General features: G+C 42.2%; 1 protein-coding gene across 1 annotated transcript in view; it reads left to right on the top strand.

Annotated features, from left to right (window-relative positions):
• LRRC38 (leucine rich repeat containing 38) overlaps positions 1 to 17,918 on the top strand; it is a 76,733-nt gene extending 58,815 nt beyond the window's left edge. The window contains exon 2 of the mRNA XM_073656754.1: positions 9,996 to 17,918. Within this exon, the coding sequence (XP_073512855.1) occupies positions 9,996 to 10,237 (242 nt within the window). The 3' untranslated portion in view covers positions 10,238 to 17,918. The remainder of the gene's footprint in view (positions 1 to 9,995) is intronic.
• The last annotated feature ends 310 nt before the right edge of the window (positions 17,919 to 18,228 follow it).

Genomic DNA, 18,228 nt, shown 5'->3' with positions numbered 1-18,228 from the left:
TTGTGTTTTCTGCAAACCATGGAACCTTTATTCTGTGTGGAAATGGACTCTCTTGGTAGTGGGGGGCCGGTAATATCTTCTCTGCCTGATACAGTGAAGGTTACAGTTATGTTCATATATCTATTTCCAGTACTTATGAGAAGCAGTGATTATCAGGGACGGCAGAATTCATTGCATTCTTCAGGCATCGATCTTCGGTGATTAGCCAACCTTAGTGGTCATTTCGGAAGACCATCATTGCAGAGCATATAAGATTTAAGTCACGGATGAACAAAAAATTTGTTTTTTAAATATATTAAAATAGATATTTCTCAAAATTCCGGATTCAGCTTCAGGTTTTTGGTCTCTGTTATGCTCATCAGCGCTCTTAACCACTAATCCGGTCTTTCTAAGAAATGCAAATTCAGGTGAGTCATAGACCGGACACATTTATACCAGAGACCTTTCCTCGATTTCTAAGAATCCAGTTACCTGGGAGCAACTACAAAATACAATCCCAGGTCAGGAGGAACCCGCATTTCTCACATTCCCCTTTACAATTATAAGTAGACACCTGAGGAAGAAGAAAATCTTAGCACCCACTGCAGTCGTCTGCGGTGTCCCCTTTCCTGCAAGTCAATATTTTACACTGATCCTCTCCTTGAAGTTGTTAAAAATGTAGTTGTTATCCCTATCAGTTCCAGGAAAAGTTGGATGATGACAAATATGGCTGTCAATGGAGCAGATCTCTTTATGCAGTGATATCTGCCCTGCAGCGTTGGGTATAAAAGTTGACACTTAAAGGGATTGTCCACTTCTTATATATTTTTTTTATTACTGCTTCAGATGTCCCCCAATGATCTGATGTCTCTTGGCTTCCTCTACCAACATGAGTCTTCAGATGACCACTGCAGCCAATCAATAAATGCTGATTGGCTGCACCAGTCGCATTCCATTTGAGCCGGAAAAAAAGCTTAGTAGACTGTTTTGTTTTCCATTTTATGACCACTGTAGGGCCTTTTTTTAAGGTAGTGAAAAACTTATGTTAGGGAGACAACCAATCTAATTTTGACATCACTTAAGGTCTTTAAAATTCCTGCATCTCCAAGAAATGACCAGATGGTGGTAAAAATGAGAACTGAATAAAGATGTAAATGATAAAAGTCTGTCTGCCTTCAGCCACCACTAGAGGGCACTAATGATTTAGTACTGAGTTCAATGCATGAACAGTATGCAGTATGATCCAAAGCGCCTTCTAGTGGTGGCTACAGCAGACTGCTATACTGATACTTTGCTATAATGTATCAGTGTTACCTAGAGTCAAATGTTATCCATAAAAATGATTAGATCTGTACAGTAATGAAAGGGATTTTCCATAATTTTAAAAACTTGTCCCAAAGTAGGGAATACTATAAAATAAATGACCATTACCTATGATGACATCCAGATCATCATCCATGTCACTGATGGAGTCAATCACTGGATCAGTGGTCATCACCACACATGCAAACATCTCTGTTATGGCCAGTAAGTGTGGTGGTCATATACAGGATCGGACTGGGGTGTCTGGGGCCCACAGGAGGAATTGATCCTCAGGGCCCACCCTTCAGCTATATGCAAACACCTGTTAGCCGTTATCCCTGTTATAGTGGAGCGGCAGGTAGGACATCTGACCACAGAAACATTCGTTGTCTTTGGGGCTTCCAGAAAGAAAAAAACGCAGCGCTCGCAGCCACTGAGGGAATGAATGAATCAGTGCTTAAGTCTCACATGCCGCTCCATTCTAATGGGAAGAAAAGCTCCACATTCTGCCTATCGGTGCAAGTCTTAGCAGTCGGACCCCTCCAATCAATATTTTATCACTTACCCTGTGGAGAGGTGATTACTTGTTTTCCCCGGAGAACCCCTGTAAGTGCATCTTGTTCCAAGTATTTAATCACTAATGGAAATAAAGAATCTTCTCCTAATTAATATCAGAGAGAACAAATGACCGCCATACACAACACAATCCACTATACCAACACCAATAATACCACATACAAGGGAGAAATACTGCCACACCATGACCAGATCACATATTACCACCACATAATGATCGAATAACACCACATACAAGGGACAAATACTGCCACACCATGACCAGACCACATATTACCACCACATAGTGACCGAATAATACCACATACAAGGGATAAATACCGCCACACCATGACCAAACCACATAGTGACTGAATAATACCACATACAAGGAACAAATACAGCCACACCATGACCAGATCAAAAAATAACCACCTCATAGTGACTGAATAATACCACATACAAGGGAAAAATACCACCACATCATGACTAGACCACATATTACCACCACATAGTGACCGAATAATACCACATACCAGCATTATACACAGTAGCTCTGTATATAGTGTATAGTGTACAGGTAATACAGTGATCACCAGTGACATTATACACAGGAGCTCTGTATATAGTTTACAGGTAATACAGTGATCACCAGTGACATTATACACAGGAGCTCTGTATATAGTTTAAGTGTACAGGTAATACAGGGATCACCAGTGACATTATACGCAAGAGCTCTGTATATAGTGTATAATGTGCGTGTACATGTAATACACTGACTTACCAGTGACGTCTCTAGGTGAAGTCCTTCATCTTCGCTTTTTTTTCTTCATCTGGCACAGACCACCATTACTTCTTCCATCCAGGACTCGCCTATGCAGAAAATAACACAGTTATCAATAGCTGATCGCTTCTAGAACACATTCTCCACTTTTTCCCCAACTTCTACACTACGCCAGATGAATAAAAAAAATTACACAGTGCCACCCTGCACAGTAACATGACCTCCCTTTTTGTCCCCCCCATGAAAAACAGTTTCCTAAAAAGTAAATTATATTACAGTAGTAAAAATGTCCCTAATTTGACCCTAAAAAGTAATTATGTTCCCCATTTGCCACCATAAACTAATAATGTATGTTCCTCAATCTGGCCCCCAAACAGTAATTAAGTACCTCATCCTGGCCCCTTTTATTTAATAATGTGCCCCAGCCTGGCCCACTATGTCTCTTGTCCAGCCTAGCTCCCATATCTGCATCATGGTCCCCAGATATCCATCCTGGCCCCCATATGTCTCTTGTCCTGACCCCCCATATATCCATATATCCCTTGTCCTGGCCCCCCATATATCCATCCTGACGCCCATATGTCCCTTGTACTGGCCCCACCATATATCCACCCTGGCCCCCATACTCCTTGTCCTGCTCCCCCATATATCAATCCTGGCCCCCATATGTCCATCCTGGCCCCCATATCCCTTGTCCTTCCCCCCCCCCATATGTCCCTTTTCTTGCCCCCCCCCATTTATCCATCCTGGTCCCAATATGTCCATCCTGGCCCCATATCCCTTGTCCTGCCCTTCATATAGCCTTCCTGGCCCACATATGTTCACTGTCTTGGCCCCCCAAATATCCATTCTGGCCCCCATATGTCCCGTGTCCTGGCCCCCCATATATCCATACTGGCCCCCATATCCCTTGTCCTGCCCCCCCATATCCATCCTGGCCCCCATATCTCTTGTCCTACTTCCCCCCCGTATAGCCATCCGGGTCCCCATATGTCCATCGTCCTGGCACCCCCATATATCCATGCTGGCCCCCATACCCCTTGTCCTGCTTCCCCTCGTATGTTCATTGTCTTGGCCCCCCATATAGCCATCCTGGCCCCCATATCCGTTGTCCTGGCCCCCCATATATCCATGCTGGCCCCCATATCCCTTGTTCTGCCCCCCATATATCCATGCTGACCCACTTGTCCTGCCCCCACATATAGCCATCCTGGCCCCCCATATATCCATGTTGGCCCCCATATCTCTTGTCCTGCCCTGCATATAGCTATCCTGGCTCCCCCATATATCCATGCTAGGCCCCCCATATATCCATGCTGTCCCCCATGTCCCTTGTCCTGCCCCCACATATATCCATGCTAGCCCCCCATATATCCATGCTGGCCCCCCATATATCAATGCTGGCCCCCATATCCCATGTCCTGCCTCCATATATCGATGCTGGCGCCCATATCCCTTGTCTTGCCCCTTCATATAGCCATCTTGCCCCCCCATATATCCATGCTGGCCCCCATATCCCTTGTTCTGCCCCCCCCCCACATATCCATGCTGGCTCCCATATTTCTTGTCCTGCCCCTTCATATAGCTATCCTGCCGCCCCATATATCCATGCTGGCCCCCATAACCCTTGTCATGCCCCTTCATATAGCCATCATGCCCCCTCCCATATATCCATGCTGTGGGAAAGACTAAGTGCAACATGAAGGGATGAGGGGAGGGTAGCCCAAACACTAGGGAAAGAGGGAGTGGAGACCCCTAGGCAGATCTAATATCATCCTGTCTTACCGTCCCTATATAGGTTCCGCACCTATAGCCAAACAAGAAACCTAATCCCTGTATATCCCTAGAGCTAGGCCCTAGAGATAGGGAGGGGGGTGAGCACTGGTCAGTCCCCATTATAAACTAAAGACAACAAGGGAGACAAACAAAGGGGGAAAATTTAGCTTGAGCAGACACCAGAGAGATAACACCAAACATCCTCCAAGGGCACCAGAGAGGAAGTTAGTTGACAGCTATTGCTCCAAGCCTTCCCAAGGGAAAATGAGAATATCACCAGCAACTCCCTGAAGCAGACTGAGAGCTTATAAACACCCAAACCAGGGTGTGTCAATCAGAGCAGGAGGAAGGTTGCTGCTGTGTCCAAAAGTAGGAAGGATTAAGAAGGCGTCTGCAATGCCAAACGCAGTGACCTTCTGCAGCCAGATCCAGAGTGACCATCTGTTACATCTGACACACCCGTGACACCTGGCCCCCGCATCATGCCACATTCGCAAAAGGATTAAAAAGAAGATTCCTCTTATCTTCCTGCACCGTGAGAAGTCCTCCTCTATAGATCCGGAGCGCTCTTGTTAAAATGGCCGCAGACCTAGCAGAGGCTGACTTGAGTGCATCTGTCGCAGCCAATGCATGACAGTGACATGATACGCCGGCGACGCCAGATTGTCAGTGTTCATCGGGACATGCGACATGGCAGTTCAGGTAATGAACGCTGCGTGCACGCATCCATGCACATACTCTGCCTGCGCTTTTAAAGGGCCCTTGCCCCTAAAAACCGCAGGCTTTTTTTTTTTTTTTTTTTACTTCTTTTTCTTCTCCCTCTCCTCTGCATCAAGGGCCCACCGGGATGTCCCCAATACCCCGCCAGGCCAGTCCGACCCTGGTCATATAATGTCCAGAAGGTGTTATTCCTCATATACACACATGACAACTTATCGTGAAAAGTCTCCTGAGATGTCAGATACACTTTAAGACATTTGGGCTTCTTTAGGATTCAGGTTTGTAAAACACACTGCTGACCTCTCTGTAAATTGCAGAGGGCATGTCACAGGAGAAAAGAGGACAGTCACCCCCCCGGGTAGGTGTATTACACTTTCCTCACGTTTCTCTGCTTCAATTTATAAATAGTCATTAAATGATGATGAAGCTGAATAGAATCAGCGCCGAGTCACACAATCCCCTGATCCCCGGCTCTACGTCGCACTGAGTATTAATCAGGAATGTAGTTTATGTTCTCCATCCCCATGTTATACAGATGCCAAATAAATCTTATTATTCGAGAATCCTTTACACGTAGACACTAATTCCTTATATCAGACACTCAGGATCGATCCTGCTGCCAAAGAAACTCTAGCTTCAAGAATCGGGTGATAATTAAAGGACGCATTCCGTGTGTCATAAACCGTCCAGAGGTCCCACATTAGGAAAAAACGTGTATGGAGGGTTCTTTTTTTAACAGATAAAACATTTTTGCTTAAATCGGGATTTTGTGTTATTTGTGCATAGTTCAAGAAATCTGGAGCCAATCAGATGCCTCCCTGACGGTACTGCATAATGGGTAAGTATCTGCCTGTATTTCTCAGCATTGAGGACACAGGGCTATTTTAGACTCATACTTTCTACCATTTCAGTAAGAGTTTTCAGCAGGTTCATTATCATCAGAGGCAGTAATGCAATGACTGGTAACACCTCTATACACAGCTGATAACACAGGCAGTAAGAGTTTTCAGCAGGTTCATTATCATCACAGACAGGAATGTAATGACACAATAACACCTCTATATGTAGCTGATAACACAGGCAGTAAGAGTTTTTAGAAGGTTAATTATCAGCAGAGGCAAGATTACAATGAAGGGTAACATCTCTATATATAGCTGATAACACAGGCCGTCAGAGTTTTCAGCAGGTTCATTATCAGCAGAGGCAGGATTACAATGACAGGTAACACCTCTATACACAGATCCACCAATCAAAATAGCTGATGTCACAGCTGACTCTGCTCCCCCTCCATTCACAATGATTCTTGCACATGCTCATTAGATGCTTCAATATAAAAGATAGGGTCAGAGTCTGATCATTGCTGCTAATGTACATGTGGATTTCCTGAAGCAATAGGGAGCTACAGTCTAGAATAGTCCTAGAGGCCAATATGAAAGGTATAAGATTTCCAGTTTTTATTATTAATACAAATCATGATATGAAAAAAAAAATGCCAAAAATGAAGAACAAAATGCATTTTACACAAAAAGCTGATTTAAGCAAGAGGTAATATTCTGGAAGACACATTCCCTTTTATGTAACAAACATTATATATTGCATTAGCAGTCTGTGCAGTGTTTTTTGTGGATGATAGGTCTTCCTTAAAGGGTTTATCCAGGACTTTTTAAAAAAAAAACTAATAGGCAGGTAGTTGATAACTATCTGCCTGTTCTACCCAGCGCCGGCACAGAATGGTCATAGATCGCTCCTGTTGGCAATTCAGCTGCTCAGCATCAACAGAGCAGCTCTTCCTCTTCCACTCTGCTCTGTCGACAGGGCATGACTGCTGACTTCATGCTGATTGACAGCCAGCTCCCTGTCATTCACGTCCCGTCAACAGAGCAGAGAGGAAGAGAAGCCGCTGCTCTGTCGAAATAACGTCAGCAGAAGCCACAGAAACGCTGGTACAAGCTGACAGTGACCACTCTGTGCGGGCAGATATCGGAGCCGGGCAGAACAGGCAGGTAGTTAGCAACTACCAGCTTGTTTGTTCTTAGGCCCATTGTAAAAAATAACACATATTCGATTTTTCCACATACGAGAAAAACGGACTGATTATTCTGATCAGACTTTGATAAGAGTGTAGTATAAGTGTCATCCAATTTTCTCATGTGTGGAGAAATTAAAAAAAAAAAAAAAAGTTTCTCCACCTTCCCCTTTCTGACAGTCCGTGAAAATCGGACCACAAGTGCGGTGTGATTCTTTCCCGGACCTATAAACTTGCATTGCCGACTTTGATCCAACCCTCGGATCAAAATCTGACATGTCTCCAAAATATTCCGCTGACCTCTCAGTCTGTGAAAAATTGTGGGTTTATGAATGGCTCCATAGACTACCACGGACAGCACTCGTATGCGAAAATCGGACATGTGAATGAGGCCTTAGTCTGAAGTCCAAGTGCCACAAAAATCCTCTAAACTGATACATTGTAACAAACCCCAGTTGCATAGGCAGGACCGGTCAGAACAGATTTTCTTCCGTCTTTTGTGTAGTTGTCGTTAAGAAATTTCTATGTGCAGATGACCGATCTCATATGTTACAGTACAAGGCAGAGATAAATGTGGCGGCATCTTACTAGACGACTTTCATTTATATATATTGCGTGTAAGGTTCCAAGTGTCTGATTCCCTTTGTTTAGAGGATGGGGGAGGGGCATTTGGTAAATGCTGCTTCCTTCTTCCTGCCCAGATAGAACCTGTCTCCCAGCTCTTTCTCATGGCTCAGATGGATCATGACCACTGCAGCCAATCAGCGGTCACTTGATGGGAAAGAAAGCCAGGAGACCATCAGTGGGCAATGACAGCAGTACAGAGGTCTGACGGAGGTCCGGTAGGTAAGTATGCGTTTTTATTAGTTTAGAACAATATAGGGTCTTTTTTAAACTAATTAAAACTTGTGGACCTCCCTTTTAAAGGGAACTTTCAGCAGGTTTTTACTTATGGAAATAGTGGAATGGCTGTGTAGCCACTTGTTCCCCAATAAAAACGATACCTTATTTGTAGAGATCCGATGTGCCAGACGTGAGATATAAAGTGTAGAAGATATATGCAAATCAGACTGGGGGCGTGTCAGTGTACAGTGTCAGTGACACGCCCCGAGTCTGATTTCCATATATCTTCTACACTTTATATCTCCTGTCTGGCACATCGGATCGCAACAAATAAGGTATCATTTTTATTGGGGGGCAAGCATCTATGCAGCCGTACCACTACTTCCTTTTATAAAAATGTGCAGAAAAATTCCCTTTGAGGCTGTGTCCACATCGGCATCATGGCTTCATTTATAACAGAAGGCACAACGCTCTGCCAGGTTTACTGCATGATGAATACTGACACAGCTCAAAATTCCATAGAAATATAATGTGGAACATTCAGTTCTGTACATTCAGCACAGAACAGAAAAAGAAGCTGCAAATGTGAACAGAGGCTTAGGGTATGTTCACACAATGGATTTTACAGTGACAGTATTGTACATGAGATTTTATAAAATGGTTATTTATGCTGCGGATATTCACCGTGGATTTAACACTAGTCAATACAAAAGGTGAAGTCTATTGTGGATTTTCACTGCAGGAAACTTAGCTGAAATATGTCCCATGTGAGCTTACTCTCCAATGGGGTAAATAATAAACTCTTCTTTCCATACTTTCCTAACTTAAAGTGACCTCTGGTGGTGGAAGAACGTACTGCAAAAGAATTTTATGATGTAAGGATAAGCTGCCGAACACAACACCCTGGGAAATATGACAGATGATGAATATTAACTACAAACATTTTTCGAGACCAAAACTCATAAAAACTGTGTCATTAACTTAAGTATCACTATAACATTGTAAATTAATGGACTGTAAATGCTACAAGAGGTAGAAATTGATATATATATGTGGTTGTGTTGATATCCAAATATCTCAGTACCCATCAGCAAGTAAACATAATCTATTACACATCAAATCCATACACAGTCGGTTTGTCGACGTGTGTCCTTGTGGGTTGTGTGCTGTCTCGTGTTTGCTCGTTGGGTTTTAAAGAGGACCTATCACTTGTCATAAATATGTCATTCTTCTAACCTGGTGTAAATGCCGCTGTTCTCCTGAATCCGGCGTTGTGTTTCTTTTGTTTCTACACCTCTCCGTTAATGAGATATGGCCCCTTCTTCCCTCTCTATAAATTTAAGTCTTGGTAACCAAGTGGGCGTCGTCACCGAGATGATTTCCTTAAAGAATTTAATGACCTGCCCAATTGTCTAACAAGACTAGAATTATATATAGGAAACAGGGGCCATATCTCAGGAACGGAGAGGCGCAGGAGCAAATGAAAAACATCGCCGGGTTCAGGAGTACAGCGGCATTTACACCAGGTAGAAAAATTACATATGGCAAGTGACCGTTTTTTTTTTTAAAAGATAGCTGATAGGACCTAGCGATGCAACTGATTTGTGCAACATTAAGTAAGTACGGTATATAATGCAAATCCATATGTGCCAAACTTTGTGTGCACCAAACATAGATGTAGGCTCCTATATACCTGACAGAAGGCAAAAGGGTGTCCTTTTACCCTACTTTCTGGTAATATTTGCTGGCTAAGGAGTCAGGTGCTATACACAGAACAGCAACCTTGAAGGGATTTCCAGATTAGATTTTTTTTCTAGCAATAGCGCCACTCCTGTCCACTGGCTGTGTCTGGTATTGCAGTCTGACCACATTCACTTGCAGTACAAGGCACAGCCATTAGACAAGAGTGGCGCTGTTTTTTGGAAAAATAAATCTTCCTAATCTTTTAAAACCCTGCATGTATGAAGATAAATTTAACAGTTTACTCCCCTTTTTTTCCACTCTTCTCAGGTGTTGAAGAAATTCAGTGCACATTAGAGGATCGGAAAGTCTTCCTTCACGAGCTGTCGGACATCAGCTTCAGCGAATGCAAGTTCACCTTATCGTTGACTGATTTTTTAATCATTATATTTTCTGGAGTCGCTGTATCCATTGCTGCCATTTTTTCAAGCTTCTTCCTGGCTACCACTGTGCACTGTTTCCAAAGATGTGCCCCAAGCAAGGATGAAGATGAGGATGATGATGATAACTAAGAACCTGGCGATGACCTGGACATTACCTTGTTGGACCACGAACATCCACAATGGGCCACTGGTTGTCTTAATTTCATAAAAGAATGATAGGACTGGTTACCTACAAGGTCTACGTATAAGGTAACGCTACTTAAAATACATAAAAGTCCAACTATTTGGCTTCTGGTGGCTTCCTGTGATGAAGATCTCCAATACGGTCTACAGGTGTCCAAGCACTTTACAGAGCGCCATGGGCCTCTTCAGTTTGGGAAGATGCCAACTACTTGAAATGTCTTCATGGCATGTAAGAAAATGTTTTAAGGTGGATTTCCCCTTTAGTTCCTTAAGGAGAAACCATACTTCAGTGTTAAACGCCAACTCGCATGGCTAACAAGAACGATGATGAGGTCCAAGAACCCAAAACAGACCTGCCCCGACCTAGTCTACGCTCCTCACCTGATCTTGGTATACTCAGTATAGGTTCTGATTCTTGCATCATCTATGACCAGATCATAAAAGTATGTAAGATAGGGGCCCAAACCTCTGGTACCACCACCATTTCTGAGAAGGAGGTGCTCAAAATCATGTCCTCTTACTCGTGATCTTATTTAACTCCATCGAAAAGGGTAATGCGTTATGGGTTATCCAAAAGGCCAGAACATTTGTGCTAATAAATTCTGAAAGTGCTTCCTGGATCTGATTTACACACAAGCATAACCCTATCCTAAAAAATAAAACCTTCTAAGGGTTTGTGCACACGACATCTGCTCCAGGCAAATCAGCCAAGTTTTTAAAGAGAAGGATGTTTTTAGGGATCCTGACCTCTTTTTTGAATTTTTTGACTGCCTGTGCTTTTCTTTTTTTACTGCTGTAAAAATGTCCAAAAAAGACTCCAAGAAGTCTTCCGGGCATCATTTAAACCTTCTCATTGATTATATTGCAAAGTATACAGCGTCTTTGGAGTGTAAAACACCTGAAGAACGGTCAGGTCACTTTTTTTAACCATCGGGCTTCTTTGGCAACCTGAAGCAATTAAGAAAATGCTCAAAAGCCTGAATGTATGAATAACAAGCTGTTTGTACATACAAATGCATATGTTCATTCTTTTGAGGTTTTTCTGAGGACTTTTTTTTAGACTGGTTTCAAAGTGGAAATCAAACGGGTAGTTTGGCACACCCAGTGAAATTTGGTCAGTATTCGGTCAGTATTTTTTCTCAGGAGTGGAAGCCAAAACCAGGTGAGGAGCAATCATAGAAAAGGTATAATAGAAACAAGTCACCAATTCTGCATTTATCACCCACTCCTGGTTTTGTATCCTACTCCTGAGAAAAAATACTGACCGAATACTGACCAAATACTGATAGTGGGGCCATGGCCTTAGCTTGAGAAGGGTGCTAGTTCCTCTGGAGCCAACCACTGAGCTCCTATAGACCAATAATGGACAGAGTGAAGGAGCTGCACACCTAAAGGCACTTGGAGGTGCTTCAAAACAGGATTTATTGTCAGTATTTCATATCCATTGGTTGCACCGCAGGAAGTACAGTATTACGCTAACGTTTCGGGTGAAGACCCTTCATCAGACGTATAGGCTATGTTCAATGCTTATAGTTGAAAGGGGTCTAGGCTGTGTGGTGGGATTCCCCCAGACAGGAACAACCAGGACCCAGGTCTGCGGTGAGCCGATTTCAAAGTGGAGCCGCCAGAAAAAGACTTTGTGTGCAGATACCCCAATGGAACCCTGGAACCCACCTGAAAAAAAGTGCTTAAAAAAACATAAAAAAGAATGAACATTTTCACAGACATATGTTCTGTCTTTTTTCACTTCTTGTAACTGCTTCAGCCTTCGAAAGCCGTAAATCAGCTAAAAGAACTGACCCCCACCATTCTTCAGATGACTTCCGCAAAGAAGCAACAACTATCTTAGATATGACATAAATAACAAAAATAACCGCAACAATGTAGCAAGAAACGTTAAAGAAGAAGTTTTAGGAAAAACACTGCCGGAGTTTTACTGAAGTGTCTTCTGCTTCAAACAATGCTGCGGGTTCACAGCGCGGTGTCTGAACGATGTCATGTGCACATGGCTGGATTTTCACATAGCGGTAGAGCGGCTGTAGCGTTCCACACGTGGGTAACCTAAATTTGCCGCAGTTTTGCAGTAAATACTGATGTAAAGCAGCAATTCACAGTAAACCATGAACAGATCTACCACCTCGCTTCCACTATGTGAACAGCTTTAACACTTAATCCTTCTGCAATAGGGGTTTAGCCTGTGACTACTACATGCAAATGAGGACAGCAGATGACCTTCCCAATCACTTCCATTGTTCTTACCGTAGTTCTTCTGATTAAATCATTGCCGACTTCCCATTTATTAAAATCATTTTCTACATTCTTATATAAGCCCAAAACTTTCCCCAGATTCTTCTCTAGTGCCCCACCAGGCAGTGCACGCAGGAAAATAATGAAAGGCAGACAGCATGTTATGTCATTTCAGCCATCTCTTCGAATCTTGTTGGAATGTTTAGGTTATTGATTATCACTTTTTATATGCAAAAATACAAGTGATTCCTGCAATGACTTTGCTTCAATGAGGAATTTCAAAATTATAATCCATGGAAAATTAACGAGTGACATTCCCATAACCAACTCATCATTTTTTTGGCATCTGTTGAAGTTGTAAGCCAGATATTTCCACTGCAGTGCTCCATTCTGGATTATAAAGGGGGGTCCTAAGCCCCCTCTATAGCATCCATATGTTCATAATTGGATTTAACGACAAGAATTGTGTTCATGAGACAACCCATTTAACCTCTCTTCTCACTGCCTCCATGGCTTCCATTTTTACAGGATCCATGAAGACAAAGTTGATCTGATCCGTCAAGGTCCATTATGACCAATTTTATTTTTTTACTATTGACTTCTGTTGGTTCTGTCCAGTTTCACTGGTTAGAATAGAGCATCACATTGTGCTTTACTAACAGTCAAAAAGAACTGACCCCCAACAAAAGAAGTGATTAAGGATTTGTGCCAAACTTTAAAGTTATCCCTTATTCTTATAATAAGGGATAACCTAATGATCGCTGGGGGCGCACCCACTTGGACCCCCATTGATTCCCTGACCATAGCAGAGGTGGAGTGTGCATACCTACTCTACATTCTTTCTCTATGGATCAGAGTACCAGCAGTCCCATTGAGAATAAGTGAGGCATCCTATTGATAGGGGATACCTTTAAAACTTGGCACAACCCCTTTAAAGGGAATGTGTTGTCAGAGAATGACCTGTTGTTTGAATCAGGTTTTTGTATTCTATGTATTTTTTAAAAACGTTGGCAAAAATTTCACACTGGCCACTGGCATTATTTTAGACCTATACCTCCTATCGTTTCAGGAAGAGTTTTCAGCACTTACATTATCATCACAGACAGACTTGCAATGACAGGTAACACCTCTATACACAGCTGATAACATAGGATCCAACAATCACAATAGGTGATGTCACAGCTGCTCCTTCTCCCTTCACAATTACTTTTGCACACGCTCATTAGATGCTTCAATACAAAAGATATTTCTGTTCATTGTGGCTAATGTACATGTGCATTTTCTGAAATAACAGCAATTATTAATATCAAAAAAGCCCTGGAGGCCAGTATGAAAATTACAAAACTTCTAATTTGTATTTTTAATAAAGATTATGATATGGAATCTAAAAAAATAACATTAGCAAACATTTAAAAAGACTATATTTAACACACAAAAAAATGATTAAAATTTTCTATTATTGAGATAGAAAATGACAGTTGGTGCTCATAACATTCTATGGAGAGGGAATAGGTGGAGGAGCTAGAAGAAAATGACAGTTGATGCTCATAAAGTTCTATGGAGAGGGAAGAGGAGAAGGAGCTAGAAGAAAATGACAGTTGGTGCTCATAAAGTTCTATGGAGAGGGAAGAGGAGGAAGAGCTAGAAAAAAATTACATTAAGTGCTCATAACATTCTATGGGGAGGAAAGAGGAGAAGGAACTAGAAGAAAATGACAGTTGGTGCTCATAAATTGTATGGAGAAGGAAGAGAAGGAGGAGCTAGAAGAAAATGACAGTTGGTGCTCATAACATTCTATAGAGTGAGAAAAGGAGGAGGAGCTAGAAGAAAATGACAGTTGGTGCTCATAACATTCTATAGAGTGAGAAAAGGAGGAGGAGCTAGAAGAAAATGACAGTTGGTGCTCATAACATTCTATGGAGATGGAGCTAGAGGAAGACACGGACATTCTACTCCAAGTTCTCCTGAACCGACAGTTACACTTTATACAATAGGACATTTTCTGATGACACATTTCCGTTAACTGAGCCTCGCTTAGCTGAAGGCAAAATTTCCACTTGTAATTTTGGGATGTTCCTAAAAACCTGGTACTGCAGACATTATGTCCCGGCGTCATCGTCACATTATCCTACAGACATCATCAAGTATAAATGGGAGCTGTGGGAGAACAATATGAGCTTATGATTGTGGCCAGTAGTCACCAGCCACTCACCTGTCCTATGGGGAATATTGAATCTACTTTTACAGAAAAACACAGATATTCTCCACTAGAATAGATATCGCTTTATAGATTTTACCTGCAGGCAAGAGTATATTCTGGATAAATCAAAGAAATCTCCAAGGTGGAGTTCCCCTTTAATTCATTAACCCATCCACCTGCCACCAACTAGTACTCTACCTGCCATTTATATTGTTAATATGCACAGGAACCCTGTAGATCTCAAGGGTGCTGCTGCATGTATTATAAATGCAGTGATTGTTAACCCATTAGCATCCACCGATGCTATTAATAGGGGAGAAATAGTGCAATACATACATAGAATATATATCTACATGTATGGCAGGAACCCTATATATCTCAGACAGCAGGATAATATCATATATTGAGTCCAGATCTCAATCACCTTTTGTCTTTATTTAGATTTTATGGGCAGGGAAATATTTAAAGAGCACCTGCCTCCATTCTGCTATGAAATAAACAGTGGATTTAAAGGGGTTGTCTTTATTCTCCAAAACAGAACCAGTCTTGTCAAAGGGCCGTGCGCTGAATTGCAGTGAATGGGACTTAGGCGCAATACCAGGCAAAACCCTAGAAAAAAAATGGGCATATACCCTATAGTAAGTAAATAAGTAAATAGTAATAGTCCACGGAAATAATATAGGGTACCTAATAAACACTATTTTGATCAAAAAGTATAAAAGTCATCCCACCGCGACAAGGTGTACCCAATCGGGATGGTCCTATCCTGTTTCTAGTATTAAAACCTTACCATGTGTCAGCCGACCTCAATGTGAATGAGGGCAGAGCCGGACAGGGGCCGACTGATCAGCCACCTGTGTAATGGAAGTTATATAGATGATATGCCTAGCTCAAAAAGGAGGAGCCACACCCCTGTTTGTAGAATGTTCAAGAAACTACAGCAAAACCAAACAAATGAGCCGGAGCATAAGTTGGTATACGTGCAATGTGTAAGAGCATGTTCACACTGTGGCCATTTCACAGACAAAACCCAAGGAAAAAACAAAATGAGCATATACCCTATAGTAACTTATGCTCCGCCTTGTTTCTTTGGTTTTGCAATACCGGGCACAGCCTATAGACTAGAGTGGTGCTGTTTCCGGTCCTTTTTTTTTTCTAATCTCAGAAAGCTTCTTTAGTTAGACTTACATGAATGAGTCTTTAAATACTATTTAATATCAATTAATCATTACACTGATATTAAATATAAGCTAATTGAATGCATAAGTATTAGCTCCCTATTAATGTGATCATCAATTGATCACATCAAGAAATTGATTCGTAAATGGAGTCAAATTAACCTGTGATGGGTGACGAGTCAATTTAAAGGGGTTGCCCACATTTAATAACATTGTTTTCACTTAAATGGGGCTAAAAAATTATTTTTTGCAATTGGGTTTCATTAAAAAAATGTTGCACAGTTTGGCTTTTAAAGGCTTTTACAGGCTTTTTGTTTTCTTGCTCATTTAACTTTGTTGTGGCCTGTGGTCATAAATTAGCTGAGGAAAGCTCAGAAAAAGACATAACAGAGTTACAAACGCTCCCGTCAGCATGAGCTCACTGATGGATTCTCTGTGAACTCATTCCGCATACATAGTGCAACACAGAAGCTATAGAAGTTAAAGGGTGCAACATTTTTAATAAAATCCAAAAATTATTTTTAACCCTAAAGACAAGTATGTAAGTAAAAAAAAATGCACCAAAAGGTGAAGAATCCCTTTTTAATGGAAAACAATTATCTAGAGAGTACTCCTGAATAAAGTACACTCAATGCACAAATTCTGCAGAAGCACATGAATGAGAATAGACCATTAGGCTGGGGCTACATCAGTTTGATAGGTGTGATACATGGCAGCACAATATAAATGAATGGCGTCGCATTGCGATCCTGAGGATACTGGAAGTCACAAGAAGTCCCATGCGGTTAGAATTGTGGAATAACAATGCGACCCCACTCACTTGTATTACACTGCGATGATTACACATAGCGGACTTGCGCCGTGCAACAGGTGTCACAACCAAAGTCGTCATGTAGCCACAGCCTTTAAGTTTTGGGGTGTCGAAATGAGCTGTGGACCTATCTATAACAACTTTGTTGGATTAGGGTCTAGAGTTTATCTCTTCATCCTTGGGCTCGAATGTAAGTTGATGATGACTATGAAGGCAGATAGTTTTTATAGAGAGCGATCTATACAAAGACACCCTCATTTTGGCAAATCTGACCCATCTTATTGGTTGACCTTTAACAATAAAAATTAATAATACTTTACAGAGACCCTAACTCAACTCCTAGCCCGAGCCCTAGCCATAGCCCTAACTCGAGGCCTAACTCTACCCATAACCCTTGCACTAACCATAGTCCTAACCTCAGCCCTAACTCTACCCTTAACTTGAGCCCTATCCATAGCTCTAACCCTAGCCCTAACTCCCGCTCTAACCAAAGCCCTAACTCTAGCCCTAATCATAGCCCTAACTTCAGACCTAACCATAGCCCCAACCCTAGTCCTAACCATAGCCCTAGCCCTAATCATAGCCCTAACCTGAGACCTAACCATAGCCCTAACCCTAGTCCTAACCCTAATCATAGACCTAACCTGAGACCTAACTATAGCCCTAACCCGAGCCTTAACCATAGCCCTAACCTCAGTCCTAACTCTACTCCTAACTCCAGCATTAACCATAGCCCTAACCCTAGTCCTAACCATAGCCTTAACCCTAATCATAGCCCTAACCCCGGCCCTAACCCTAGCCCTAACCCTAGCCATAACCCTAGCCCTAACCCCAGGCCTAACTCTACCCATAACATTTGCACTAACCATAGTCGTAACCTCAGCCCTAAATTTACCCATAACCCGAGCCTAACCATAGCTCTAACCCTAGCCCTAACCCCCGCCCTAACCAAAGCCCTAACTCTAGCCCTAATCATAGCCCTAACTTCAGACCTAACCATAGCCCTAACCAGAGACCTAACCATAGCCCTAACCCTAGTTCTAGCCCTAATCATAGACCTAACCTGAGACCTAAACATAGCCCTAACCCGAGCCTTAACCATAAGCCTAACCTCAGTCCTAACTCTACTCCTAACCCCAGCATTAACCATAGTCCTAACCCTAGTCCTAACCATAGTCCTAACCCTAGCCCTAATCATAGCCCTAAACTCAGCCCTAACCTTAGCCCTAATCTGAACCTTAACCATAGCCCTAACCTCAACCCTAACTCTACCCCTAATCCCAGCACTAACCATAGCCCTAACTGCAGCCCTAGCTCTACCCCTAACCCGAGCCGAAAACATAGTCCTAACCACAGCTCTAACCCTAGTTCATAGAGTACCATCTATGCAAACTTACAACCCAATGGGCATGAATAATTCTGCATTCAATTAATTTCTATTTCATGTTTATCATAATGTAAATCATTTTGTAGAGATTTGTTTGTCATTAAAGAACCATTT

The sequence above is a fragment of the Phyllobates terribilis genome, unplaced genomic scaffold (genome assembly GCF_046119375.1).
Source record: "Phyllobates terribilis strain yellow unplaced genomic scaffold, ASM4611937v1 Scaffold_12__6_contigs__length_324123572, whole genome shotgun sequence".
In the NCBI taxonomy this organism is placed as follows: domain Eukaryota; kingdom Metazoa; phylum Chordata; class Amphibia; order Anura; family Dendrobatidae; genus Phyllobates; species Phyllobates terribilis.
Note: the sequence above shows the minus strand (reverse complement) of the source record. Positions and strands in the feature narration are given on the sequence as shown.